Below are 26,899 nucleotides of genomic sequence, written 5' to 3' on the forward strand. Positions count from 1 at the left end.
CTTGCCAAGCAGGTGTCGCAGATGCAGAAAGGACCCGTGGGTGGCCAAGACACTGACCTGAGGCCACAGCCCCGACAAACAGGAGAACGAGTCTGGAAGCTTAAAATCCCAACCCGGGTTCTTCCCATTTCCACGCAGCCCCTCAGGCCGAGCCCGGACCTGGACACCAGGGGCCCCGCCCACCTTCCCTTCATCCATGAACACACTGGCAGTGAAATACGCTTGTGCCTACTCACACCCCAACAGGCTGAACCCAGTGTGAACTTCATGAGGGCGCTCTGCCCCACGATCCCTGCTCACCCCATGCGAACCCGGCGGGGAGACATCACCGTCCCCTTGACGGCTGGAGTATGGTGGCTCCAAGAAGCTCAACAGACCTGGAATGGACTGAGCTGGGAGGCAGACACGAGGGAACCTGACTCCAGGCCGGCATCCTTCCAGAATGCCTCAGCATCCCCGCGGGGCTTGAGAGCACTGGGTGGGGGGGGGGGGGGGGCTGGTGGTCCAGGAGTCATCCTCTGCTGCACCGCTGGGTGGCGCTGGGGAGCAGGAACGGGTGTCAATCTTGGCCATTTGGGGGGTGTGGCTGGGAGCCTCATCCTGCCCTTCTCGCCTGTATTGTGGGTGGGGGCCCACTTTCTGTTCTCACGGAAAATGATGAGCCCCCTCCTTATCTGTCCCCGGGGCCAGCTGATGAATCAATCCACGGACCAGGACAGACTGAGCCCTGGAGCATCAACCCCCCAGTGAGTGGAACGCGGGTCCAGGTTCCCGGCCGAACACCCCATCTCACGGCTGGAACCCCTTTGCTCTCCTGTCCACAGCCCTTCTCCCGTCCCACCCACCACCCCTTCCCTCTCTGCCTGACTCAGCTCTTCCCTCCCCCTTCCCTCTAGCATTGCTAACTCCAGCACGCCCCGCCCCCCACTCCAGCCCCGCAGGGACCCCGCTACACTCTGTGGCCACTGCCGTTCCGCCTTGTGCCCCTAGTAGGCACGGGTCAGGGGTGGGAGGCTTTGCAGCCCGCTGTCTGCCCACGGTCCCCAAACAAGAAAATGACTTTCTCCAGCACGCGCCAACATGCGGCGGTGAGGGGCCCAGTCTGCCAATTTCAACCACGACCTTGACACACAGCGCCCGCCTGGCAGCCCGCGGCTTGGGAGACGTGCAGACCCCCACAGGGCAGCCGCGTCCTCTGGGTTTCATGGCTGGGTGTGAAGGAGAAGTCCACGCCCTGTGCCAGTCGGTCTTCCAGAGTCCTCAAACCCAGACACAGACAAAGGCCCCGGAGAGCAGGCACTTACAACACACAGTGGCAGCCCAGCCTCAAAGGGAGGACACGGAACCTTCTTAGCAGTCAGAGGAACAGCCTGGCTGCCCTCTGGACCTCCGGGTAACCCATGAGGTCTCCGGAAGGCTGCACACTCGCAGACCCAGCTCCGGAGGGGCTGGGAGCTCACGGGGGTGCAGGGGGGACGTGAGCTTTCCGGGAGGACAAATAAACCCACGTGGGGGGAACGGAGCGGGCCTGCAGAGGTGGGGGGCCAGAGGGTGAGCACGGACCCCAGGAGGAGCCCAGAGGGCCGCCGGGGAGACGGGTTATCTGAGCATCTCCCGTTCTGGCACTCGGCAAGCCAGAGGCCGGGCCAGAACCACAAGCCAGGGCAGCCGCCTCGAGGCTGAGCAAGTGAACCCCGAGGCCGGGTGCACCAGCCAAGAAGGCCTTGACCCTCCGGCGGGAGCCGCGACTCAAGGTTGAAAGGCCCAGTCATGGTCAGCCTGGCTGTGTGAGGGCTTTGAGCACTTCCAGGGCTTGGAGGGAGGAGTCACACATCTGTGCTCCCGAATCTGCCCCCCTGGACAGCTCTTCCGGAGACTACGGACGAGGCACCCAACGAACCTGGGGCAGGGTGGTGTGTAAGGAGACCAGAGGGTCCTCACTCTGCCTTGAGGAAGGGCGTTTCTAGAACATTCCAGCACACGTCCCACTGGCCCGGGATGGAGGGAGCTTCCAGTGACATGGGAACACACAGCTTCAAGTCTGGGACACAGACCCTTCCTGCTGGGCCCACACTGTCACTGGGATGAATGGAATCTGGCTTTTAGGAAATGGGGTTCGTCAACGGAGGACGCCCCAGCAATCTCAGCTCACCCAGAACCAGCACTACCTTCATCTGGGTCAGAGGACGTGCATGTGAGAAAGCGGAGGCCCCGCGAGCTGTGCCCCCGCCCTGGTCCCAGCCTGGGGAAAGCACAGGCCTGGGCTCCCCCAGGGCAGGCCCGCCCGCCTTGAAGTCATTACCCTGGCTCTCTGCACTCTCCTGGCGTTTGGGGGCTGGAGCCTCAGGGGTCCCCCTGGTTTCCCAGGGCTCCCGTGGCGGGGGGTGGGCACCGTCAGTGAAGCACCCGCCCAGCCCGGGAGCCACGGCCCACGGGAAGGCTGCCGTGGACACACCCCAGGGCCCCGAGGGACTTACGTGTCTGCGGAGCGGCGGTAGTTCTTGGGGCACTCGAAGGCCAGGCAGCGGAACCCCCCCTGGATGTTGAAGCAGGTCTCGTTGATGGAGCAGTTGTGGATGCCGGTCACACACTCATCGATGTCTGTGGGAGACCCCAGGGCAGCCCGGTGAAGGCGGAGGCCGCCCGCACCCTCGCCATCCCGGACGGAGCCCAGGCCTCCCACCGCGGCCTTCTCTCGCAGGATATCGGCATTTATAGTTTGTACTTATTATGCACAGTTCCTGGGGTGAGGGGGACAGTAGCAGGCCTGGAAGGGCCCCATACAGCACAGGTGAGGAGACCCGGGCTTAAGGAGATTCTAGGCTGCGCCTGGGGCCCGGGGTCAGTGATGCTTGGGGCACCGGCCTGAGAAGACCCTGGACACCGGCAGCTGTCCCCCTTCCCACAGCTCTCTGGAGCAGCCCCACGGCGGGGTCCGGGGGACGCCACCACGCCTGGGAGGCATCTGTGAAGAGGGGCCAGGCGCCTGATGTTGGTGGCAAAAACAACTCCTAATGTCAGAGACGGAGGTTCAGGAATGTGCTTCTGCTGGTCCTGGCGGCGCAGCCGGGCTGCGGTGAGGGAGGCTGGCCAGAAGCAAGAAAGTCATCTCCTCCACCAGAAAGGAGAAAACAAAGTGACTTCCACCCAGGGCTGCGGGCGAGCTGAGCGGGTCCCTCCCAGGAAAGGCCGCAGCTCCTGCCTGCCTTTGACCAAAGTCACCTTCTTCATGACCAGAACGGGCAGGCCAGAAAGTGGGGCCTCTGGAGGCTCTGGGTTGAGAGTCCCGTGGAGGGGGGGCTCTTGAGGAAGGGGCCCACAGACCCAACCTCTGTGACTCAGCTTCTGGGGCTGTCCCTGGATCCATTCCTAGGGTCCTTCATTCACAAATATCTACCCGGCATCCCCTCTCAGTTGCCAAAGAGCTCGGTTCCGGAGCTCACGATGGCCCCTAGAGTGCTCTTACACAAGGGAGCTGAGTACAGATGGGTGTCACTGGCCCCTTCATTTAGCCCACACTGGAGCCGACCCCTGGCCCCAGGAGGACCCTCATGGCCATCGTGCTCAGAACTACAGAGACAGGTGGTCACGCACCAGAACATGCCCGTCCTCTCACCCAGGCAGTTACCATCAACCCTTTGGGACAGAAGCCGCCAGCACCTGCTCCCCGTTCTGTCCTTAACTCGTGGCAGGCTCCCATCCAGGGTTCGTCGGATGTGCAAATGCCATTGGGAACGAGCGGCCCTGTGCTGTGGAATGGGGTCTTCTGGGCGCTGAGCTCCCCTTTCCTCCTTAGCTAGCGTCTTCCTAAAGGCTGTCATCCCCCGTTCTGGCCCCCGGGGGTGTCGAGGGCCCAGCAGGAGGATCAGAACCCCCGAAGCAGGTGTGTCAGGTACGGGAGACCAGGGTGTGTGTGCAGAGTCCTCCCATCCCTGTCCCAGATGCCCCCATCTGTGGTGTCGCCCCTGGGCCAGGGAAGCACGTCCCCACAATGGGGCGGGGGGGCCGCCCGGACTCAGCTCCCCTGCGCTGCAGAGCCCCGCGCGTGGCCTGGGCAACCCCAGGGGTTCTGCAGTGCTCACCTTGGCAGTTGCGGCCATTGGGGGCCAGCCTATATCCAGACGGGGGGCAGCTGCATTGGAAGCTTCCAGCGACGTTGACGCAGCGATAGGAACAGATGTGGCCACCGGTGGGCAGGGCGCACTCGTCGATGTCTGGGACACAAAACACCCCTCAGCAACCCGAGTGGCCCCGACAGCGGGCCGCGATGAGGCATCTGGACACAGGAAGCCTCCAGATGCTGGGGCGGCCTCCTAACCTATCATGCCAGAAAGGGAAACTGAGGTGCAGAGAGGGGAAGGGGCTGGCCTCGGGTCACACAGCGAGGTGGTGGTGTAAAGTGTGGCAGACCAGGGGCTCGGGGAGGGGGACAGCACACAGTACGGGTGACCCGCAGGTCCCAGGTGCATGCTGATGCCAAGTACAAATGTGCTGATAAAAACGACACCCGCCGGGATGGGGGGGAGCCCTAACAGCAGCTGCCTCAGCACCCCCGGTGCACCAGGCACCCTGCAAAGCCCTTCCAGGCCGACCTCTGCTTTAATCCTCTGACAGCCTGGCGGGTCTGGGCTCAGCCATCGGGGGCAGAGGACACACGGCCCCGGCCAAGGGGAGGCAGAGCTTCGGGTCAGGCCTGCGGGCCCCCCCTGTGTCCCAGGGTCGCCACCAAGCCCGGCCACGTGCGGTTCTGCCATGCTGGTTCAAGGTCCCGGCCCACGTGACGCTCGCCGGTTACGTGTTCGCTGCTTTCTAATCCTCACTCGCTATGGCTTCTTTGTATCCAAATAAATCTCAGCTGGAGGGAGAAGAACCCACCACCCACCAGCCCGGAAGGGCGTTAAGCGGAAGGGGGTTGGGGGTCCCCTCCCCTCGGCCGGGTGGGGTGCCCCCACCTTCGCAGGTGACGCCGTCCACGTCGCTGAGCTGGTAGCCTCGCCGGCAGTAGCACTGGTAGGAGCCGTACACGTTGGCGCACTCCTGGCTACAAGGGCTGCTGCTGCACTCGTTCACGTCTGAAAGACACGGGGCACCGCAGGTCCGCGCTCGGAGCCGGCCACCTGCCCCTGCTCCGGGCGGGGCTGGAGACACAGCAGCTCCCTCCAGTCACCCCAGAGGAAGGGCCAGAAGTCCGCGGCGCTCGGCGCTCACGCTTGGGGCTGGGGACCCGCCTGGGGGCGCCCCGAGGGAGCGCGGCCCTCACTCCGTCCCCCATGCTGGACAGATCCGGAACCTCTCATCGGGACCACAGTAAAGCCTCCGGTCTCAGCTCTTCCAGTGGGTTCCTCCCAGCCTACCGCCAGGTCAGTTCTAATCCTCAAATGGAGCTCTGGTCACAGCCCTCCCCGTTGCACCCCCAAGACAACGCCCTCTGCAGAGCGGCAGGCCTGGGTGAAGAGCCGAGATGCCCGCCCTCCTAACACGCCAGTGCTTGGCACACACCAGCCCACTGGGCAGCGCCGGGCTCCTGCTCCTCTGTCTCCTTCACTTAGAGCAGGGATCAGCACACACCCGGCCCACCACCTGGTTTTATAAATAAAGTTTTATTGGCACATAGCTACGCTCGCTCCCTCATTTACCCCGGTCTGTGGCTGCTTTGGCAACGCAGCGGCAGAGGTGATTAGCTATAACACAGAGCGTACCTGGCTGAGCCTGAAATATTTACTATGTGGCTTTTAGGGAAAAAGTATTGCCAACCCCTGGCCTAGAAGTCCCTTCTCGCATGTATTCACTGCTAACTCCTAGCAGGGCAGGAGGGGTGAGCAGCTGAGAGTGTCCATTAGCTTCTCACCCCGTGTTTCGTCCTGCAGTAACCTCGTGCCCAGGCTGGCTATCACCTGCTCACCGGGTCGCCTGCTCCGCTCTGCCCCCTGGGGTTTCTCATCACATCCTACAGACACTCCTTGAAGGCAGAGACCACGTTCTCGCTATCCACCTTGCCAGGGGGCCTTTATAAATGCTTAGTGGAATGACGCGGCCAAGCTGGCCAGGCCCCGGTTTTCTGTCCCCAGTGTGGCCGCTAATGTAGACATGAGTATCTCCTTGTCACTTCGGAGTGACAAGAAATGGCATAAGCCGTGAACGATAGTAGCAAGGACACCAGCGGTCTCCACAGACGGCACTTTGTCTCGCGCGGGACCCTGGGATGAGCTCATCCCACGCTTCACCCTGACTCCCGGTAAGGTGGGTCCTGCCACCCCCCACATTTGCGGAGGAGGACGCTGGGGCCCAGAAATGCTGAGTTACTCCTTCAAGGCCATAAAATGGCAGAGCTAGGATTAGAACCCAAGCCCAGGGAACCCAGCCCACGTGTGAACAGGTTCCTTGCCGATACCCATGCATTGGGTCTGGTTCTTGGGGGCAGATCTGAAATTCTTGGGGGGGACCCTAGGGCCCAGGACCCCCCATCTCACTGTCCAGCCTCCAGTTTGAGAACTGTGCGTCATGGGTGCCTCTGGGCATAGCGGACTTTCATGATCCCTCCGTAGTCGGTCCAAAAGTTGTGCGGGACAGTGGGAGGGGATCGCTGAGGGCTGCCAAAGCTCTTTCCTTGGCTGGCCCCAGACCCTAATTCCCTTAGAAGATGTGATAGCTGTTGAGCACCTACTGTGTACCAGGCCCTGTGCTGAATGTATGACCCGCCATCTCGGTCCATGCCCCGAGGAGGCCGGTGTTCTGTGCTAACCGAAACACTCGGCACGAACAGCTCCGTCCAACCCCCACCAGGCAGACGGAGAGACCCGACCAGACTTCAGCCTGGCTTCTATGGGCCCAAGACGGGAGAGCCTAGGGTGACGGGCTCGGACCCTTAAAATGCCTCCTAAAAAGCTCAGTGCTGCCCAAAGGAGAGACTCAGTGTTCCGGCCAACACCTGACAACACGCCCTGGCCTCCTCATTCTTACAAGTATTTACTTGGTAAAATTTGCAAATGCAAACCCTCTCTCTGTCCCTTCGAGATGCAGCCTCTGCAACCCAAGAGTCTTTCTCCAAGATGCACGAATCATGCCTTCGAGACGTGATCGTCAGGAAGGGGAGGCCCCCGTCTCCCAGCCTCTGTGGGAGGGAGGAGCTGGTTAGCAGGTGCAGCCCGCCGAAGCAGGCTGAGCCCCCACCTAACAACCTGTGGGACTACACCTGAGCATGGCCCAGCATTTCAAAAGCCTGTCGCCTTTTGTTTCAGCAGAGCTGAGATGGCTCTGCACTGATGTCTCTCTGTGCTACTGCAAGAGTCTGAGTAAAACCCATCTTCCAATTTACTTGAAAATCTGACCTCCCAACCCTGTTTCTCCTGTTAGGGCACGGAGGCAGGTGATGTCAGCCACTGCCCCCAGTCAGGTGAACACAGGGTGTGTCAGACACCGCCAAATCCCACACTCTCGGCCACGACCCACACAGCTTCTTCGGCTTATCCACCCCCCTGCGTGGCCCTGGGCGGACACCACCAGGTGCTCCAGGACCCGGGAGGGACTGGGTGAGCAGTCCTCTCTGACAAGCCACCTTTGACAGGCGCTTCCACAACCAGCGCGTCACCTAATACGTGCCGGGGAAACAAACTCGAGGCCATCCCATGGGTCTGCACGTTGAGCAGTGGCTCTCCCCGGGAGCGGGCGTCCCCGAGCGCCCCGCCCTGGCCACGTGGCCTCACCTTCACACGACCGGCCGTCGGCAGAGAGCCGGAAGCCCACAGTGCAGCTGCAGAAGTAGGAGCCGGGCGTGTTCTCACACTTGTGGCCGCATAGACGCCCGGGGTAGCGCCGACACTCGTTGATGTCTGCAACAGAGCGGACGGGGCCGGCTCAGGGCAGCGTCCCCCACCCATGCCGCCTCTGCCCGCGAACTCCCAGTGTTCCCCACCATCTGTAGCCGCATCTCTTGGAGGAGAGAGGCAGAGTGACTGGTCCCAAAGCCCCTGACAGTCAGCAGGGGTGCCGGGGGCCACTCCTGTCCCTCCTGGGGACACGCCCACCCACCAGTTCTCCACCCCGGAGCCCTGAAGGCGGGTCCACTGGCTCAGACACGCGGCTCTGGTGGTGGGCGGGGCAGTTGCCAGCCCTCCCCTCCCCCGGAGCAGCCTGGTTTTGGGGTGGCAGGTGGCGGCCTGCAGGGGTCAGTCCCGTTCCCAGCAGGGAGACGGCCATGCCACCATTGATTCTTCCGCCGCGAGCCCTGACTCTGGGAAGTCACTTGTGCTTCTGGACATTTGGAGAGCCGGCCGTAGTCTCCTACACCCCTGCCCGCCTTGGGTTGAGCAGAGCACCTGCTGTATGGGTGGGGGCCTGGGTCGCACCCGGGGGCGCAGCGGCAGGGCTGGAACCTGAATGGGGGTCCCCCATCGCCGGGCCTGCTCTCTGGGGCTGCCGCATGAGGACTTTCTCAGGGGGCCACCCGGGGCCTACAGGGATGCCCACGTACCCACACACGTCCTGCTGATGCCGTCGAAATAGTATCCAGCCTTGCACTCACAACGGAAGCTCCCGGGGGAGTTCATACACAGGTGCCCCGGCCCACAGGGCTCAGCGGGCGCCGCACACTCGTCCACATCTTGTAAAAGAGAATGACGCATTGAAAAATGTTTAGTGTGGGTTTCTCTTTTCTCCCTAAGATGATCATAAAGGAAGACAAGAAAGCAGCAAACTAAAATGTACGTTGACAAAGCGGCATTACTTATCCTTCGACACGATGTCACAGGACACCTGCCGCATGCTGGGCCCCGTGCTGGGAAGGCAGCTGACCCAGACGCAGCCCCTACGCTCAGGGGCCACCTACTCTGGCTGGCCAGTGATGGCCCTAGGAAAGGCAGGAAGTGCCCAGTGACCCGGGGGAGCCACCAGGGAAGTGCTCTAGGAGTCGGAGGGAGAAGAACGCCTTCCAGCTAGCAGGGACCTGGGTCCAAAGGAATGTAGCAGCAGGTGGGCAGAGGGAAAGGTGCAAAAGCAGAAAACCACACAGAGAGGAAAGGGCAGAGCTGGCTTAGGGAGCAGCAAGACCTATTTCATCTGAATTATAAGGTTTACAAAGTTGGGGCCACCTCAGGAGGACTGAATTGTAAGCAGGGTCACTGCCTGTCCCCTCTCACCACTGGGGATTGTGAGTGGGGAGGAACAAGGGATCTTTCAGCTCAGGACACCCTGGACAGACTGAAAGGGACAAAGCTGGGCACAGTGGGAGGCTGGCATCCTACTGCACCAGTCCCAGCAATCGATGATAAAGGTCTATGCTTGGAGTTGAGCCGTGGGATGGATGGAGAGGTAGAAACAGCTTCACTTCGGGGATTTCTTCTCCCCTTCCAGGGAAGGAAGGGATGTGCTGGGAGCAGACAGGAAAGTCGATATCAGACTGGTTCTCTTTTTAAATACCTACCAACACAGCGGGTTCCCTCCTCGTTGAGATGGTAACCACGGCCACAGTTGGGCACGTTCTTCTGGCATGTGTAGGAGCCCTCTGTGTTGATGCATGTCTGCCCAACGGGGCACGGGGCACTGATACTTAAACACTCATTAATATCTACAGCAGGGAAGACAGAGCCAAGGTGGTTAAACACAGGGGGCCTCCAAAAACCCAAGGACCCGATCTCCAGAAAACCACCACGTCCCCTCCTCACTGCAAAACCTCACCCAGAGGTACTATGAAGCCCGCTCACCCTGAACCACACACCAGCCCCCCAGCTGGCTCCCAGATCTCGCCAGCACACGCCACCTCAAAGACAACGTGCCTGGGCCATCTCCCTGGCCCTGAACCTTCAGCCCATCTGTCTTTCCCTGCACGGCATCTGAGTCTGCCTGCCTGGCTCTCGGGGCTGCCCACGGTCACGTGGCCACGTCCCTTCTGAATCCCACACGCCCAGAGAGTGCAAACCAGTAAACGCACAAGGATAAACGCTCGGTCCTCCAGCTCCCCTTCGGTGTAAAATCACAGAGGCAGGGGGCACCTGGGTGGCTCAGCCGCTTAAGTGTTCGACTCTTGATTTCGGCTCAGGCCACCATCTCAGGGTGGTGAGATCGCACCCCCGTCAGGCTCCACGCCGAGTGTGGAGTTGGCTTAAGATTCTCTCTCTCCCTCTCCCGCTGCCCTTCCCCCCACTCCAGTTATCTCTCTCAAACAACAACAAGCCATGCAGGTTGACCTTCTTAGTAGGGGGAGAATTCTAAGGTTTTTAAGAATTGCCTCTCAGAGGCACCTGGCTCAGTGGGTTAAGCCTCTGCCTTTGGCTCAGGTCGTAATCTCAGGGTCCTGGGATCGAGCCCCGCATCGGGCTCTCTGCTCAGCAGGGAGCCCCCCTCACCGCCCCACCTGCCTCTCTGCCTACTTGTGATCTCTCTGACAAATAAATAAATAAAATCTTAAAAAAAAAAAAAAAAGAATCCCCTTTTCAGATACTTACAAAGCATCTAGGGGACAAAGAGAAGGGAGTGATGGTAGAAGACTCCCGAGCTGACGTCAGAAAGAGGGACCTGCTGTACTTCTCCCCTCCTGGCCTCACCCCATCCACCTCAGACAGTCGGTGACCAGCCGCACCCTCCCCCTTGAGTCAGCCTCTCCAGCCAGTGTAGCACTTAACAGTTTACAAAGGCACGTGGGTCCCTGCTGCCCTCACCCACCGCAGCTGGCCTGCGAGTTAGGCAGGGCCGGGATTATTCTCTGCGTTTTATAAACAAGGAAACTGCCCCAGCATGAGGCTGGGCCCAGGGCCCACTCAGCTCTAGAATCAGGGAGCCCCACCTCCCAGCCCTTACATCAGGGGTGGGCAAACTGCAGGCTGCCGGCCAAATCCAGCCCACTGCCTGTCTTTGTCAATAAAGCTTTATTGGCACACAGCCATGCCCGTTCTCTTACACACTCTCTACAGCTGTTTTCACAAGCTGCAACAGAGACCCCATAGCTCACGAAGCTGGTACTCTGCAGCTGCAGGGCTGTCTGCCGGTGGCCGGAGGGGAACAGACGGGCTTGTGGGGTACCAGATGGTTCCAGGATCCCCAGGAAGATGAATTTGGCTGCCCATGAGGTCAGAGCTTCCCACCACCTCACCCTGCTCTGGAGGGGGTGAGGGCGCCGTCGGCAGAGGTGTGCAAGCCGAAGACCCGGGTGCGCACGGGGGAGGGGAAGCGGCCTCTCCCGGGCAGCCGTGGGACTAGCAGTGGATCCCGACACGCTTTCTCCTTGTGGGGAAGTATTTGGGATGACGCGGTCATTTTTTTTTTTTAAATGACATAAAGGTACTGATGTAAAATGACGTCGAAATACTTTCTTAAGGAATGGGGTGGGGGGGGAGCATGTGGCAGCTGACTCTGGCCCCATTTGCATCAGAAAAAGAGTCTCCAGAGAGCTGGAGCTCGGAGGGGCTCACGGACTCTGCTGAGCAAGACAGAACGGTTTCCTTTCCGCACTTTGGGATTTGCTTGCATTTTTGTAAATAAAGATTACATATATATATGTATATATCTACACACATATTTTATATATATATATGAAAATTTTGAAATAAAAAAAAAATTTTTAAAGAAAGAATCCTGAGTCCGGTTGCAAGGACGGTGGGCACAAGAAAAGAGGGGCTGCCCCAGGGCTGAGACGAGGGGCGCCTCATGGCTGGTTTGCAAATATTCTGAATCCCCAGGTGCTGGCCGGTGGGGCTCCTTCGGGGCTTCGCTCCACTCCCCCAGGCTCTCCCCGCGCCTAGGCGAGGACACGGAGGGGACCGACCGTCCCCCCTGCTACTCTCCCACCTTGTCCCCGCACGGTCTGCACCCCGTAGACTGAGAGGTGGGGGCCTCGCTGAGACTTGGCAATAGGCTCCTTCCTCATGGGCACCGGGGCTGCACCTGCTATGAGTCAGGGTTTCCATCCCAAACAGATGCCAGCCTCCTCGCAGAGCCCCCACCCAGCGCACAGCAAGTCTGGGCAGGCCCCTCCTCCCCACTGGCCCTGGGAGGGCTGTCAGCCCCAGGCTCATGGTCCCCTGTGCTGGGAGGGAGCTGGCAAGGGGCCAAGCCCAGCCAAGCTGAGCCCCTCCCACCTCACCCCAGCTCCAACACTTCCCCACACTCCCCGCCCGTCATGACAGGGGGGCTGCTTTAAAGAAGAAGGCTGGGGCAGGGTTCCAAGGAGGCCCCTGTCCAAAGTGGGGGTCACTGTTGTATTTGTCTTTAAATATCCTGGGGTAGTTAAAAAAAAGGGGGGGCCGAGGAGAGCTTTCAGTCCAAACTACCATTCCAAATCAGAGATCAACACAGGTTTCTCTGAGAGAGGCTGAGCCAGACCTAGGACAAAAACCGGCCATCCCTCGTTCACAGACCCTTCAAGGAGGGTAAGGGGGCAACCTCAGGGAGTATGGGTTCTAACAGGTGGCATCTGCAGCTCTCATCTGGAGAGAAGTCTTCCTATCCTTAAGGGCAGGATCTAGAAGCTTCTGCCGAGCAGAGGCCAAGGCCAGGTCTGCGGATCTAGACGCCAATGCCAATAGCCCAGGGTGCCCGAGCCAGGGGGTTAGCCGGGCTGAGTCCAGGAGGGTCCGCTGGGCTCCCCGCCCCTCCCGCGCGCTGCTTCCCCGCCTGAGCTTCTGGCCAGGGCTCCTGCGTTTACGAGTTTACTACGTTCCCATGGGATTTTCTTCCTCCCACAGCGGTGAGGTTTTTGGGGGGTGAGATACATGTGACAGATATGTGCCACTTTCCCTAATTTTAAGTCTCCAGACAGGAGGCGTCAACTACCTTCGTGCTGCCATGCAACCATCACCACCGTCCAACCCCACGACTTTTTAATTTTCCCCGACTGAAACTCCCTGCCCAGTCAACACCAGCTCCCCGCTCCCCTGCCCCAGGCCCTTGGCACCTCCCGCGCTCCTCTCCACCTCTGTGAAACTGACTACTAATACGGAGTATCTTTCAAAACACGTTTTTAAGACCGCAGGCACTTCACCATCCTCTCGTTCGATCCTTGCCTCAAGCCTCTAAGGCAGAGAGCATGACTATTCCCATTTCAAAGAAGAAGAAATTAAGGGTCAGAGGAAGGGAGTCCATTACCTTAAGTTCTAAACCAGGGGTAGACTCCAAAATTGAAGCCAAACCAGGGCTTTCGTCTAAACCCGGGATTGCTAAACTCTGGCCCCAGGGCCAACCCCAGCCTGTACCTCTTTTGGTAAATCAAGTTTTATGGGGACACAACACTGCCCACTCGTTCACACATCCATGGCTGCCTTCTGCAGAGCTGAGCCCAGATGGCCCACGAGGCCTCAACGTCTGCTCCAGGGACCTTGATAAGATACACTTGCCGACCTCTGCTCGGAGGCCCCCCGTGATCCAGAGACATGGCCCAGCTCCGGGGCGTTCGCCCCGCCTGAAGGACCCTCTGGGCCCTGGTGACAGTGTCTTACCAATACAGTTGCCTAGAGCATCCTGTATAAAACCATTCTTGCACTGTAGCTTGGGTCTGCAGCGGAAGGATCCCAGAGTATTCTGACAGATAAAATCGGGGAGGCAGTTATGAATACCACTCTCACACTCGTCAATATCTGGTACATCATAAAAAAAGGAAATTGTTAGCAAGAGTCCTGTCAGAAACATCTCACAACATTTAAAAATCACAAGAATGCTTTTTTTTTTAATATGCTCATTACTCAGACTACAACCCAAAACATTCCAATAGAGAAATCACATTAGAAAAGAGCCTGGTTGGCCAAATAGTGCTCGCATGGCTTAAGATTGAAAACTCTCTCTCTCTCTCTCTTCTTTTTCCCCAAGGCTCTTATGAGGCAAACTTTCTGTTATATAATAAATAACCCAGGCATTTTCCTGGCAGCATGTGGGATTTTTTTTTTCCCCCTCACTTGAGGCTAAGTGAATGTTTAGTTTAGATAATAAGCAATGATCTTTGTGGCAATAAACACTGTCCCTCTAAAGCTATTCATTCTGAAATCGTCACGATATTCCAAATAGGAGCAATGGTGATTGTCATGATTGGACACGTTGGCTGCCCTTCCCCTGAAGTTCATGGCTGTCAAGTGTTCCAAAGCGTATACTCAGCTGGGTTCTCAGGGCCCAAACCGCCCAGCGAGGGTGGAGAGGAGCGAGCTTGCCCAAAGACCCTCAGACGTCAGGAGGGCGTGCCTGGCTTTTGAGTCACCCTCGTAACGCGACCAAAATTTTCACACAAGTGGTTCTGTCATTCTGGAGGGCTGGAAAGCCTCAGAAGAAAACTATGTCCTCAGAGATCCTCGGCAAAGCCTTATCTGCCAAATAACATCTACGCTTGGCAGGGAGAGGCCGGCAGCCAGACATGTCATGTTTTCATGCAGCGGAAGAGAATATGCTTTGAACTCCGAGGCAGCCTGGAGTCGGATGGAAGGCAGCTGTTTTCAAAAATAATTTATGGGGGGGATGCAGGGAGAAAGCACATGGAAGCACCTGAAATTCACCTCGGGACTAGTTTTGGAACGATTCTGCTCTGAGCCCTTCCAGAAATGCAAACTCACCACTGTCATTAACTCAACTTTACAGTAAAGAAGGTAAATCTCTACCAACAGCTTAACTGGTCAGCGTCCCCGGGCAGACCCGGGGTGCAGCACACGGCACCAGGGAACCCAGAGCCCCCTGGAGCCCGGTGCTGCCTTTACCAGCACATCCTCTCTAGTCCTGGGGAGCTGAGGTGTGTGGACCCAGAGCATGTCATACCTTTGCAGTCATTGTCCTCCGTGAGCTCGTAGCCAGTCCCACAGCTACTGTCTCTCTGGCAGCGGAAAGAGCCCACTGTATTAACACAGGACTCTCCCAGCCGGCAGTTGTGCTCGCCCATGACACATTCGTTGATGTCTAGGAGAGATGGAGGCAAAGCAGGAGTAACCAGCCGGAACCACGGGCCCCCGCGTGCTTGGTTGAAAAGAATGTTCCGGAAGGCATGGCGCAATCGGTTCCCAGCCTCTGTCCCGTCCCCCACGCACGGGCCTATGTGGGGTCCTGGGCACCCACCCCCAAATCAAAAGCAGTGGTTTCTCTCCCCTGCTCCGCTTCAGATCTGCTGCTCTCTCTGAGCACCCACGAAGCAAGTGCCAGGCCCTGAACCCGAGGCACGTGCTCCTTAAGGTCCCTACGGGAGGCGATCCCCTTCCTCCATCTGCCTTGCCTCAGATAGGAGGGGCCAAGAGAGGCCGAGGGACATGCCCAAGGCCACTCGGCAGATCCTGGTTTCAGAGCCTGCTCAGACCCCCAAAGCCAGCCCTCGTCCCCAACACGGTGCTTGGCACCGTGCACCATGGACTCCAGGGTACGCTGGTTTCCACCTACAGGGTGGGTGGGGGCCCGAGGTGTGCAGGGTGGGCCCTGCCCAGATGCCAAGTCGAGGCAGAGGCTCCCAGTGTGGCCGCGAGCCCCGCCGCGGGAGCGTGGCAACGGTTACCTTCACAGGACACGCTGTCGGGCAGCAGCTGGTAGCCCACAAAGCAGGAGCAGACCACCTCCTCCCCCGTGTCTCGGCACTGTTGCTTGCAGGGCCCACCGCCTGGAATCCGAGCAGATCAGAGCAGATGTGAGCCACGAGCCCAACACACACCAGAGACCCTCTGGGCTTCCAGTTCTGTTTGGCCTGGGCCAGAGCAAATGCCCTCGGGGTGGACGACACACAAAGGCGGGCTCCCCATTTTGGAGGCCACCCTCTCCAGCCTAGCACCCCTCCCTTTCCTTGGGAGACCCCCAGGACCTGGCCCTGGACAACCTTGCAGCGGCTGCTTCAGGTCCCAGCCCTGGTCTGACAAAGTGGCAGCAGGCGGGGCCAGCCCTGCAGGCTGGAGTGGGGCTGGGAGGGGCCAGGCAGAGAAACCAGAAGCTGCCGCCCAGCACGGACATGGAGGGGGCCATCCCATGAGGGTCCCTGAGTGTCCCTGGTATTCCCCTCCCCAACCACAAACCCGCAGGCAGCTGAGTGATGCTCAGAGAGCAAATCTCCCCGGGACAAAACTCTACCAGCTAAAGATGCGGCCAGAGTTCTGAGCGCTGCCCTGGGCCCGCAGGCCTCTTCCTCTGTCCCCCACCGCAGCCCTCCCCCACGCCATGGCCCGCCAGCCCGAGTCTGGGTCCACCTGTCTCCACTCCTACTGCCCAAACCTTTGTCCCAGGGTCACCTTCCTGGCTAAGCCACCCTCATCCATCGCAGACCAGCTACGTCCTCCCCCAGGAAGGCCTCCCACACCCCCCAGGGAGATTTCTGGGCTCTCCACCCTCCTCCACCATCCCCATCGTCCCACCCCCACCCCCGCCCCTGTGCCAACGTGTCACTGAGCGCGGACCCCATCATTTTGTGATTGTGCTTCCTCCCCATTAACGCTCCCACCCCAGGGCAGGAGTCCGAATGGAGCTGGGGAGCAGACTCGCCAGTCTAGACATGTGGGAACGTTCCATGATAGAGAAATGACCTTTTATCACATGAAAAACAAACCTGCCAGGCCCCACTCTCTTTAAATTTGCAAACATCTCCCTGGGAGACAAACGGATACTGTCCACGGCACCTGCTGGGGCTCCAGGACCGAAAGTCAAGTAACACTCCCCCCGCCCCAGGTGTTCTCTCTTCACGGAGCCTGTGTTTAGGCGGGTGCTGGGGAGTGGGGGGGGGGGCTTCTGACACCCGCTTCCTGCATGGCCCCTCCCTATGAGCCCACCAGACCCCAGCTCGAGGGGAAGGAGAAGGGGCAGCCCAGGCGTGCAGGGAGGGCACAGGGACCTGAGCTGACTCACAGACAGAGGGCTCATCCCACGTGAACCTGAGCAAAACCCAAGGTCCAGCTCCCAGCGGGACCAGCCCTGACTCTCCTCCGGGAGGCAGCCTCACCTCTGCAGCGGTCATTCAGGTACGGGTCCTCCTGCTCCTCCTCCACCTCCGAAATCTTGGCTGAGGGGAAAGAGAGGCCAACGCAACGTCCGTCATGTCTCAGCAGAAAGAAACCCTGAATACTTTATCTCCTTTTTTTTTTTTAAATATTCTTTTTTAAAAAAGATTTTATTTATTTATTTGACCTAGGGAGAGAGAAAACACAAGCAGGGGAGCGGCAGGCAGAGGCAGAGGGAGAAGCAGGCTTGCGCTGAGCAGGGACTCAACCCCAGGACCCCAGGATCATGACCTGAGCCAAAGGCAGATGCTTAACCGACTGAGCCCCCCAGGAGCCCCGCTTTATCTCCTTATAAATACCAGGCACTCATGCCCATTTGGGGAGCTCAGGGATTGCCGAGGGACGTTAGGCGCTCACGTTACCCGCCTATTTCAGCAAAGGCGGCTGCGGCCCTGCTCTACACCAGGCCACGGCCCCCAAACCTGATTCAACGTGCCCAGCAAAAACTGGTTGTGATGGGGTAAATGGTGTCCCCCCAGAAGATGTTGCGCCCTAACCCCCGAGTACCCACGCACGTGACCTTCCTTTCAAGCAGAGTCTCTGCAAAGATTTTGAGTCAGGGTGAGTGAAGGCGGGCTCCCGCCCAGTACATCTGTGTCCTTCTAGAAAGAGGAAAGCGGACACAGAGACAGAGGTGCGCAGAGGAAAAATGACAGGAAGGTACAGGGAGGAGATGGGCCACCAGAGCCCCCGAGGCCGACAGAACCCAGGAGAGCCGCCTGGGGCAGATTCTCCCCCGGAGCCTTGGGGGGACGCAGGCCGGCCCTGTCTGGCCTCCAGACTGGGAGATAGAACATTCCTGTTGTTTAAGCTCCCCCCACCCAGCTCCCGTCCGAGGAGCTTTGCGAGGGCAGCCCCAGGAAATAAATGCACGTATGCAGCCCGCCCGCAAAGCCCCGTGGAGCGCCGGCCATCAGCAGCCACTTGTTGGGTTCATTCAGACGAGGATTCTGAGTAGATCTGCTCTGCGGGCTGAGCCCTCGGCAGAGACAGGACCCTCCTCGCAACAGGAGCGTCAACCAGCGGGGTCCCCTACTGTAGTCTGATGGGGTGCTTTTCCACTGGCCGTTCTGGGGTAAGAGGAGAAATGGATTCGTCCCTTTAGTTTGGGTAAGACAGCCGGGGGGGCAGGAAGGATCCCTAAAAATACCCAAAGCCCACACCCTGGGAAGTCGAGGCCCCGTCCACAAGAGAGGATGGCAGCGATCACAGTTCAGGCACGAGTCGACAGCTGGCGTGACCTCGATGGGTGGGAAAGCATAAACCCATGTGTGTCCATTGCATGTGCGAGACGCGAAAGAGACACAGAGAAAACATGGAAAGGAAAAGTGACCTGATGGAAACACTATTTCTCTCTGTGTCAATTTCCTCTTCCCTCTGCTTTCTATATCTGCTAACACGCCCACGGTGAGTGTGTAGCACACTCACGCCAGAAAAATGAAACATCATCAAAAAGAAACGTATTAGGAATTCTGCTTTAAAATTCAATACAATGTAACTTACACACACTAGGCACAAGGCAGGCTCTTCTCGGGCTGTTAAAATGTGGTCAGGGTCCCTAAGTAAACCTTTCACTTGGCCAGGAACTAAGCAAAAGGCCTTTAGAGTGTGAATCGTCTCCTCCAGGTCAGGAGGCTGGGAGTACCTTTGCTACGGTTATTCAACTCGGGGACCCTTGGCTCCCTTGGGGCATTCAGTCAAGGCCAAGGCACAGGGTAGAGTGTCGGCCAGGAGGACCGTGAGGAGGCCTCGCCTGGGTGAGGAGGCCATCAAGGCTTCCATGGTGTTTCCTGGGAGCCAGCGAGCCTGGCACAGAGCCCCCGCCAATCCTGCCAGAAAGAGAATCCTAAACCTGGGCTCCCCCAGCCTCCATCTTCCCATCTATAGAATGGGGGGAACCAATATACGTCCCAGCATGGTTCCTCCCAGACTCTCTGTGGTAAAGGGACAGGGCTCTTTCCCCCCTCGTAGGCTCATACCTTGATAACATGTGATATGAACGAATTACCAGAAAAATTAAGTTATGAGAACAGACATACAGGCCCCTGTTTAGATGAAACTGGTATTAAGTTACGCTCTCAGATGCATATAAAAGTTTCTGAAAGCTTCCTCTCGATTCCCAGACTTATTTTGTTAGAGGCCAGCAGCGGTCTATGGAGCCTCTGCGCGGGCCCATGGCAGCACACAGTAGGCCCGCGATAAGGGTCTGGGTCTGGGAGGAGGGAGGGCAGGGAGTCCTCACAGAGACTTTAGGAAGAGTCTGGGGCAAGGATTGAAGCAGATAAAAGACAGAAGAGAAAGAAGACATCTGGAGCAGCAGCAAAGCTCAGAGACGGTTATGGAAACAAGACATAGATCAACAAAAATCCTCCCCAGAGACGCAGGAGAAAATCTCCACCGGGACGAATAGTTTGGGTTTGTTTAAAGTGAAAATATCGTCTCTGGTTTCAAAAGTCAAGGAGGGAGCCAGAATGCGGTTCCAGACCTTCTTTATGCCTGAGAAATCTGAAATCAGCCCCATGGCATCCATGAGAAATCAAAAACAGAGGGAGGCAGGTTTGCTTGACCCAGGACCACGAAGCCACCGGGGTCAGGAAGCCAGGGTGGTGGGCAGCGTGACCTAGGGAGCACGGTTCTGTGAACTCCTCCTTCCCAAGGCCTTCCTGCCCTTGACCCACCCGAGCTCCCTTGAAGCTGTCCTTGGGGTCACTCGCCTGTTTGCTGAATAAGTATCTATCATTGGAAGGACACAGCCACTTATTAATAAGGTACCCCTCCCTGCCTCTTGTCACCACATCATTGGCACCAGATGGAGAGAAAAAGGGGCAAAGGGCGGAAGGCCAGCGTTCTCCCCCCGCTGGGTGTTGGCCGTGTGACCTTGAGGAAGGTCAGCCACCATGCTGCCCAGGGCTGTTGGAGGGACAAGGAAGAATGGCGATGGCCAGCGTTCATGGAGTTACCCAAACACTCTATACTCATTCTCCCATATAATCCTCCCTGAAACCTTACAAAGCAGGACTATGATTATACCCATTTCACAGATGAGGGAACAGAGGTCTGGTACATCTGTTTATTTAAAATACATGTTAGGACAGAGAGATGAGCCCAGATTTCTCAGGTTCCGGCTCCCAAGCCTTCAGTCCCCCTCCAGGCAGGGCTCTCTCAGAGCAGGTAACGAACTCGAAACTGATCTGACACCTAGAATCAGTCTGTGCTGAGTTAAGGCAGCGGCACACGCGTGTGCCCCACTCCCTGTAATTTCATGTGTTCACTTGCTGGGGTCACAGTACCCAGAGATAGGGTCAAACATCGGTCTGTATTTGCTGTGACCATATATTACTTTTTTTTTTTTTTACAGATTTTATTTATTTATTTGAGAGAGAGAATGAGCGAGAGAACATGAGAGTGGGGAGGGTCAGAGGGAGAAGCAGACTGCCTGCTGAGCAGAGAGCCTAATGAGGAACTGGATCCTGGGACTCCGGGATCATGACCTGGGCCGAGGGCAGTCGCCTAACCAGCTGAGCCACCCAGGCGCTCCTGACCTTATTTTAGATGAGATTAACATTTAAATCAACAGACTTTGAGTAAAACCAATGGCCCTCTGAAATGTGGGTGGGCCTTGCCTAATCGGGCGAAGGCCTTCAGCGCAGCCCCGCAGCAAGGAGGAATTCTGCAAGCAGGTGGCCTTTGGACTCAAACTGCAACACCAGTTCTCCCTCCGTTCTCTGGCCTGCTGGCTCAACCCGCAGACTTCAGACTTGCCGGCCCCCACGATCAAGGGAGCCAATTCCTTAAAATAAATCTCTCTTCTCCGCATCCTACTGGTTTGGTTTCTTTGGCTAGCACTGACTAATGCCCTGGCCAGAAGGCAAAAAAGGGGGTGGGGAAATTACCTGCTTCTTGGATGTCCCCGATGTCGCCGGGGGCAAAGTCTGCCGTCTCCTGGCCCTTGACGCAGCATGCCCGGAACACCAGCCCACACTGGTAGCCAACCATGAGGGTGTACTCGCAGCTCTGGCCCGCGGCCTGGGCCGCCCTCCCCAGCAGGCAGCAGTGGCAGCACCTCTGTGAACACGAGGGGAGAGTCAGGGCGGAGAAGCCACCCAGCACTGGAGCACCCCCAGGCCTCTCTGATCCCGTATCCACGCCGCCCACGCAGCAGCAACACGTGGGACTTACTCGCTCCTCTAAAGGTTGGCCGTAAGCCGCTCAAGCATGCTAAGCCCGAGGCGCGCTGTCCCCCAAACAGGTCCCAGGTTTGAAAGGAACATTAAAGGGGTTTGCGCCCAACCCATACTCCCCCACACCAGACCGTCCCCGTCAACATCCCTGCCCCACCCCACTCACATACCTCCGGGAGGAATTAGCTATGACAGGGGCACTCTGAGGGTCACACAAGAGCTCCCGGAGCGTCCCCTCCTTGTGTGTGGTCTACGATTTCTCTACCAAGCCCAGAAAAATGAACAAGCCCTTGTCTCTTCCCTCCCGAGTGCAGGGGGTTTGGGCAGCAGAAGCACATCGTGCATTTAAAAGGCACGAGGACCTCGGGACAGGTCATCAAGCGAGGGACAGAGTTACCGCCTGTCACCTGGACCCCGGTGTTCCCAAAAGTGACACCGGAATCCTGGGGACGGCACTCGGGCTGACACAGGAGAGCCCTATTTCAGTCCTTAGTATCCTAAGAAAAGCACAGAACTTTCCAAAAGGTCCAAAGCAGGGGCCAGGAGGCGTGGCTTTCCCTCAGGTTCTCTGCGGGTTGGTGGGTCTTCCCTCCCGCTGGTTCTACAACCTCCGTGCCAGGGAAAGGGGGAGGGGCACCAGTTGCCTCCTCCACCTTCCAGGACACGAGTAATCCTTCCTGGAAGCACTGATCACCCATCTGCCTAAGTGGCCGGTTCCTACCCCTGCTAGAATGTTCCGTGTCTTTTCCATACCTCCCTTTCTCTCTAGTCTGGGGACATGGGCGGACGGCGTCTGCAGAGCCCCAGCCCTGCCCGGGGAGGCAGTCGCTAACGCCCAGGCTCCTGGCTTCGGGGGGCCCCCGTGACCAGACCTCCCCACCCTCACCCCACCCTCGCACGCCAGAAACCTCCTCCCGTGAAGGCCCAGGAAGGCTGAGGGCGGGCGACGGGGCTTTGGACCCCCCAACTCCTCCATGGGGAACCTCCCTCTGCCCTAATCTGTGTGAAGAGAGAATCCCCAGAAAGGAACCCACCCCACCCCCCACCCCCACCCCAGAATTCAGACTCCATTCCAGTTCTTGCTCCTTGACAGCGCTGCCTGGCCCTCCTAACAGGGAATGGGAAAACTTTCTTCCTGGAAACGCAGCTCCGACAGGAACCCAGCTGCCCAGCTTAATGGTCCGAGCTCCTTCCGGTCGGGCTTGTTTTTCTCTCGCGGTGGGTGGTGAGGGAGGGACAACCTGGTTAATTTGTGGTTTCCAGGCCCAGAAAGCGGTCAGGAACTCCTCCACCCCCATGGGAAGGTGCAGACGCCCCACAGGGACAGAGGCCCCGAGGGACCCATCACAGACCCAGGCTGCATGGCATTACTCACTCAGCGCTCACCTCCCCCTGGGCCCGATGGACCTGGCGCTGCCTCGCCAGACCCCTCCCCTGCAGGTCCCGGAAGTATCCCGCCAGACCCCTCTGGAGTGGGGGCCTCTCTGAGTCTCTGTCTTGTCATATAGGACAGTTTGGGAGGTCATGTGTTCTCAGAGCCCCCGTGGGGGACCTTTGTGAGCTCCAGGCCACATGGACCTCGCCCTGGCGGGCAGGAAAGTTCCAGGGCCTCCTCCTGCTCCTGGCAGACGGGGGTAGGGACACCTGCCTTGAACAGTGAAGAGGGTTCTGAAGGCCCCAGAGCCTGGGTCACCTCTGCTCTGATCTCTGCATTCCGGCCGGAAGCCCGGGGACTGGACGTCTGCAGGGCCAGCCTGGGTCCCTTTGGCCCTGCCTCTTCCAGGTCGTCCAGGGTTTCCTGATTAAACTGCAGGGGGGCGGGGGATCCCAGAAGCCCCCTCTTCCCTCCCTGCTGCTCAGAGGAGGCCTGGGCAGGGGCTGAGGCAGGAGAGCACCCAGGCCTCCAGCAGGGGACGGGGCGGCTGGCGGGCGGGTCACACCTTCACGAATGTAGCCTCGAGGCTGGCGTTGTCGCCGTGTGGCGTGGCGCAGCTGTCCTGCTCGTTGGCCAGGTTGATGCCCGTGGCACAGTGCAGCTCCTCCAGCTGGCTGTGACAGCACTGCTCCTGGACCATCCTGTGTGGGGAAGGGGGTCGCGCTGAGGACAGGGCCCTGGGAGGGTGGGGCCCCGGGAGGGTGGGGGTCTGCGGGGTTGGGGGGGGCGCTGTAGTCCCTCAGAGATGGGAGCTCTGGCCTCGCTGGGTGCCTCCCCTTCCCAACCTACTCCCACCCTCACACACACACACACACACGCACACACACGTGCACACACAGGCACTTGCATGCACACACTGACTCTACCCATTCACCAGCCCACACATGCACTCGCATGTGCACACACTCACACATTCACTCCATCCACTCACCCACCCCCCCATATTCCCACACACACATGTAGTCGCATGTGCACACACACACTCGCATGCACCCACCACGCACTTACATGCACACACTCATTCACACCTGCATGTATACACACTCACACACACTGACTCTCCTGCACACACACTCGCATGTGCACACACGCACGCACACACTTACACACACTCACTTATACACACTTGCCCACACTTAGTCATTTGTACACATACTCACTGGCCTGCACCACTCACTCACACACACATGCTCTCACATGCACACATGCAGTCGCATGTGCTTGCACACACACTTGCAGGCACACACACTCCACCCACTCACCAACCCCCACACACTTGCACATACACACGCACTCGCACGTGTTCACACATTCACAGATGCCCATATGCAGTCACACACGCTTGCACACACACTCACAGGCACACATGTGCACTCGCACATGCACACACACCATAGCCGGCAGACGGAAGGTGCTCCTGAAGTGCACAATTAGAAAGACTGAAAGCAGAGCGGTGTCAGGCCCCCGGCCCACCATCCCCCCACCTCCACACTGCAGGGCTGGAGCTCTGCACCGGGCTTCCCGTTGCTTCCGGAACCACCTAGAAGGATCTGTCTGTGCTTGTGATACTACACATTTCGCTTGTGCTTTCGGTGAATTTACAGATGATAGGTGTTCCACCAGATTGGACAGAACAGCAACCAGACAGGGGTGCATCTGTCCCTGTATTCAAGGATGTTGGCTGTGCCGAAAACAGTGAAGGGGGGGGACTGGAAGGGTTAGACACCGCTGGTGGGGGTCACGGATGCCGTAGCAGCTGTCAGGTAGCTCCTTGAAAAATTAAATACACAACCGGAGAATGGTCCAGCGATCCCACTGGCGGGTATACACGCGGAAGAACCGAAGGCGGGGGCTCAAGGAGGTCCCTGCTCACACACGTTCACGCCGGCATCATTCACAGCAGCCAGAAGAGAGAAGCAACCCCATGCCGTGCCCACCGAGGAACGGCCAAGCAGAACGCGGTCTATCCGTACGGCGACGCGCAATTCAGCCTGAGCAAGGAAGGAAGGAGCTCCCGCCCCTGCTAGGACCGCACGGACCTGGCCTCTCGTCCTCGTTCCTCCTTTCCCACGACACGGAGCACCTTCTCACAAACCCTGTAGTTAACTTATTGTTCTATCGTTTGTATCCTGTGGAAGAGCTTTTGTCTGTTTTGTTCAATGATTTATCCCTGTCTCATTGAGAATGTGCCTGGCGCTCAAAGCGGCCCAAGGTCTTGGGCAGGTTTAAATTTAAATACCAAGAAATGTTGGCCCTTGGTTCAGGTTGGGATGCAAGGTGATATGTGCATGGGGGAGCCTCAGAGCTGCTGTCCCCCGACGGCCCCCAAATGTGTCTCATGTTAGAGGTTCCAGCAGAAGCTGAATGCCCTGGGCTAGAACCCATGTGTGCAGAGAGGGCTCAGCCCCTCCCGTGGTCCTCTGGGGTCGCTCCCTCCCCACCCAGTGGAGCTGACTGCCCCCAGGAGGGCTTGTCTGTTGTGTTATCCCATCCCACCTTGAGTGACGCCCCCCTTTGAGCCAACAGCCCACGCTCGGCCTCTGACCTCTGCAGACTATGTGGGGTTCAATCCCCAATGTTCGCTGAGCAAAGGGGAAACTATGCAGGGGTCTGGAGGGGCGTAGACAGTGACGCGGCTAGAGCCAGTTCAAGTCGATGGCTCACTCTTCACCAGGAGGCCTGAGACCCACGTGCAGCCCGGCCCGTGAGCTCCCCAGGACGAGCTAACTAGCCTCCTGGGGCCTGTCTGGCTTTGTGGTGCTGGCTTTCTCCCTCCCCTGTGTCACTGTCCCAACCCTGAAGGGATGCTGTCATAATCCTCCTTTTCCACGTGGAGAAGCCGGGGCCCTGAGCTGGCTCAGGTCACACAGCCGGAAATCCAGCCCCGGTCCATCCAAGCTGCCGGGCCAGGCTGCTTCTCGTGGCCACAGTCTGCGGACAGAACGCTCGGCGCTGCCCACCCAGCTCGGCCCCAGCCCCTCTGACGTTTCCAGCCCTGGGCTGCACTCGGGAGCCAAGCTCCCAGCTCTCGCTGCTCAGATACCCCGCAAATCCCAACAGCCAAGCGTCCTGTTTCCTCTTCCTTTGTTTGGTCCACCATGCTCTGGACTTTTCAAGAATTTCCTAAACCGAGATTTACATCGTCCGGCCGCGCTGGCAGGCTGCACACGATGCTCGCTGCCAACATAAATGCGAAAGTCCAGGACGAGGCAAACGAGCCTGCCCTACGCATTCTTTCCACAACAGCTCTCGGCCCAGCCGCCCCCAGCCCGAGTGGGGCTCGGCTTAGACCGGGACGGGAGGCGCAGGAGAGCGGGGGCTGCCCCAGGAGGGAACGTCGCCTCCCCGACATTTGCTCCCCAGGCGAGCGGGTCTGGGTTCACGTCCTAATGCTGTCACCTACCAGCTATGCCTGGGGGGGAACTCGCTTGTCATCTGGGAACAGGGATTAATAACAGGGTTGAATGAGGTCACGTGCCACAAGGCATGGCGCAGACGACGAGCTCCCCATGGGCTTGCTACTATTACTTTCATGGTGACGGTCAATGTTACAGATCTTCATCCTTCACTCTAAGCTTATCTCTTCCCAAAACTTTGCGGGAGCTTGGGTCCATTTAAGGGAAGAGGAACAGCGGATCCATGAGTCCGTCTGGGGGACTGCTCTGCTCCAGATTGGCTCGTCTGTGTTTTTGGGGTCTGAAGGCAGTCCACACTTTCACTCGCCAGTCACGTGATCACATCCGACCCCACAACAGACCCCTTTTTGTAAGGAGGCGCCTGGCTTGGCCGCAGCGCTGGGCGGCGGCAGAGAGAGCAGCAAAGCCGGGTCTCCCTGCTCTGCAGCCCGGGGAAGGGGAGAGATGCCCAGGGCGGCCCGAGAAGGGGGAGTCCAGTCCCGTACGGGGACATGAGAGTGCAGAGGAAGGGGACGGGGGGGACCCACCAGGTCTGCCACAGCCGGGGCCGGAGCAACACGGGCCTGTGCACCAGGCTCACGCTGTCCCCCTCCCACCGCTGCATTCCGCTAAAGGAACACCGTTCTGGTAGAATGGGGCCGTCGGCACACGTACCTGCATTCCTTGGATTCCGAGGCGTAAGGCAGCGAGCAGTCCCTGTGCTGTGTGGCCATGCGGTGTCCGTCTGCACAGCAAGCCTCCATGAGGGTGTCCGCGGCCGCTGTGCGGGGAGAGAGCAGCGTGCCCGGTCGGGGGGGCGACTCTCCCCTGGCCCACGGGAGGTCCCCTCGGACATGCAGCCCCCCTCCTGCTTCCCCGGGCCCCCACTACAGGCCAGTCCAGTCCAAACGGGCCTGCACACGTCCATGAGTCACTCCACAAATGTGACCGGAAAACCCACTG

The 26,899-nt window shown here is 58.7% G+C and overlaps 1 protein-coding gene across 4 annotated transcripts in view; it reads right to left on the reverse strand.

Annotated features, from left to right (window-relative positions):
• The window catches only part of FBLN1 (fibulin 1), a 78,433-nt gene that overhangs the window by 33,951 nt on the left and 17,583 nt on the right, over positions 1–26,899 (reverse strand). For all 4 annotated transcript variants that reach the window (XM_080811393.1, XM_080811392.1, XM_080811395.1 and 1 more), the window contains exons 2-14: positions 26,612–26,717; positions 23,047–23,182; positions 20,819–20,990; positions 16,868–16,927; positions 15,443–15,544; positions 14,722–14,859; positions 13,425–13,562; positions 9,419–9,562; positions 8,471–8,599; positions 7,704–7,829; positions 4,953–5,072; positions 4,083–4,214; positions 2,478–2,601 (exon numbers count right to left, since the gene is read on the reverse strand). In XM_080811393.1, coding sequence (XP_080667519.1) covers positions 2,478–2,601; positions 4,083–4,214; positions 4,953–5,072; positions 7,704–7,829; positions 8,471–8,599; positions 9,419–9,562; positions 13,425–13,562; positions 14,722–14,859; positions 15,443–15,544; positions 16,868–16,927; positions 20,819–20,990; positions 23,047–23,182; positions 26,612–26,717 — 1,627 coding nt within the window. The remainder of the gene's footprint in view (positions 1–2,477; positions 2,602–4,082; positions 4,215–4,952; positions 5,073–7,703; positions 7,830–8,470; positions 8,600–9,418; positions 9,563–13,424; positions 13,563–14,721; positions 14,860–15,442; positions 15,545–16,867; positions 16,928–20,818; positions 20,991–23,046; positions 23,183–26,611; positions 26,718–26,899) is intronic.

The sequence above is a fragment of the Martes martes genome (genome assembly GCF_963455335.1).
Source record: "Martes martes genome assembly, chromosome: 8".
Taxonomy (NCBI): domain Eukaryota; kingdom Metazoa; phylum Chordata; class Mammalia; order Carnivora; family Mustelidae; genus Martes; species Martes martes.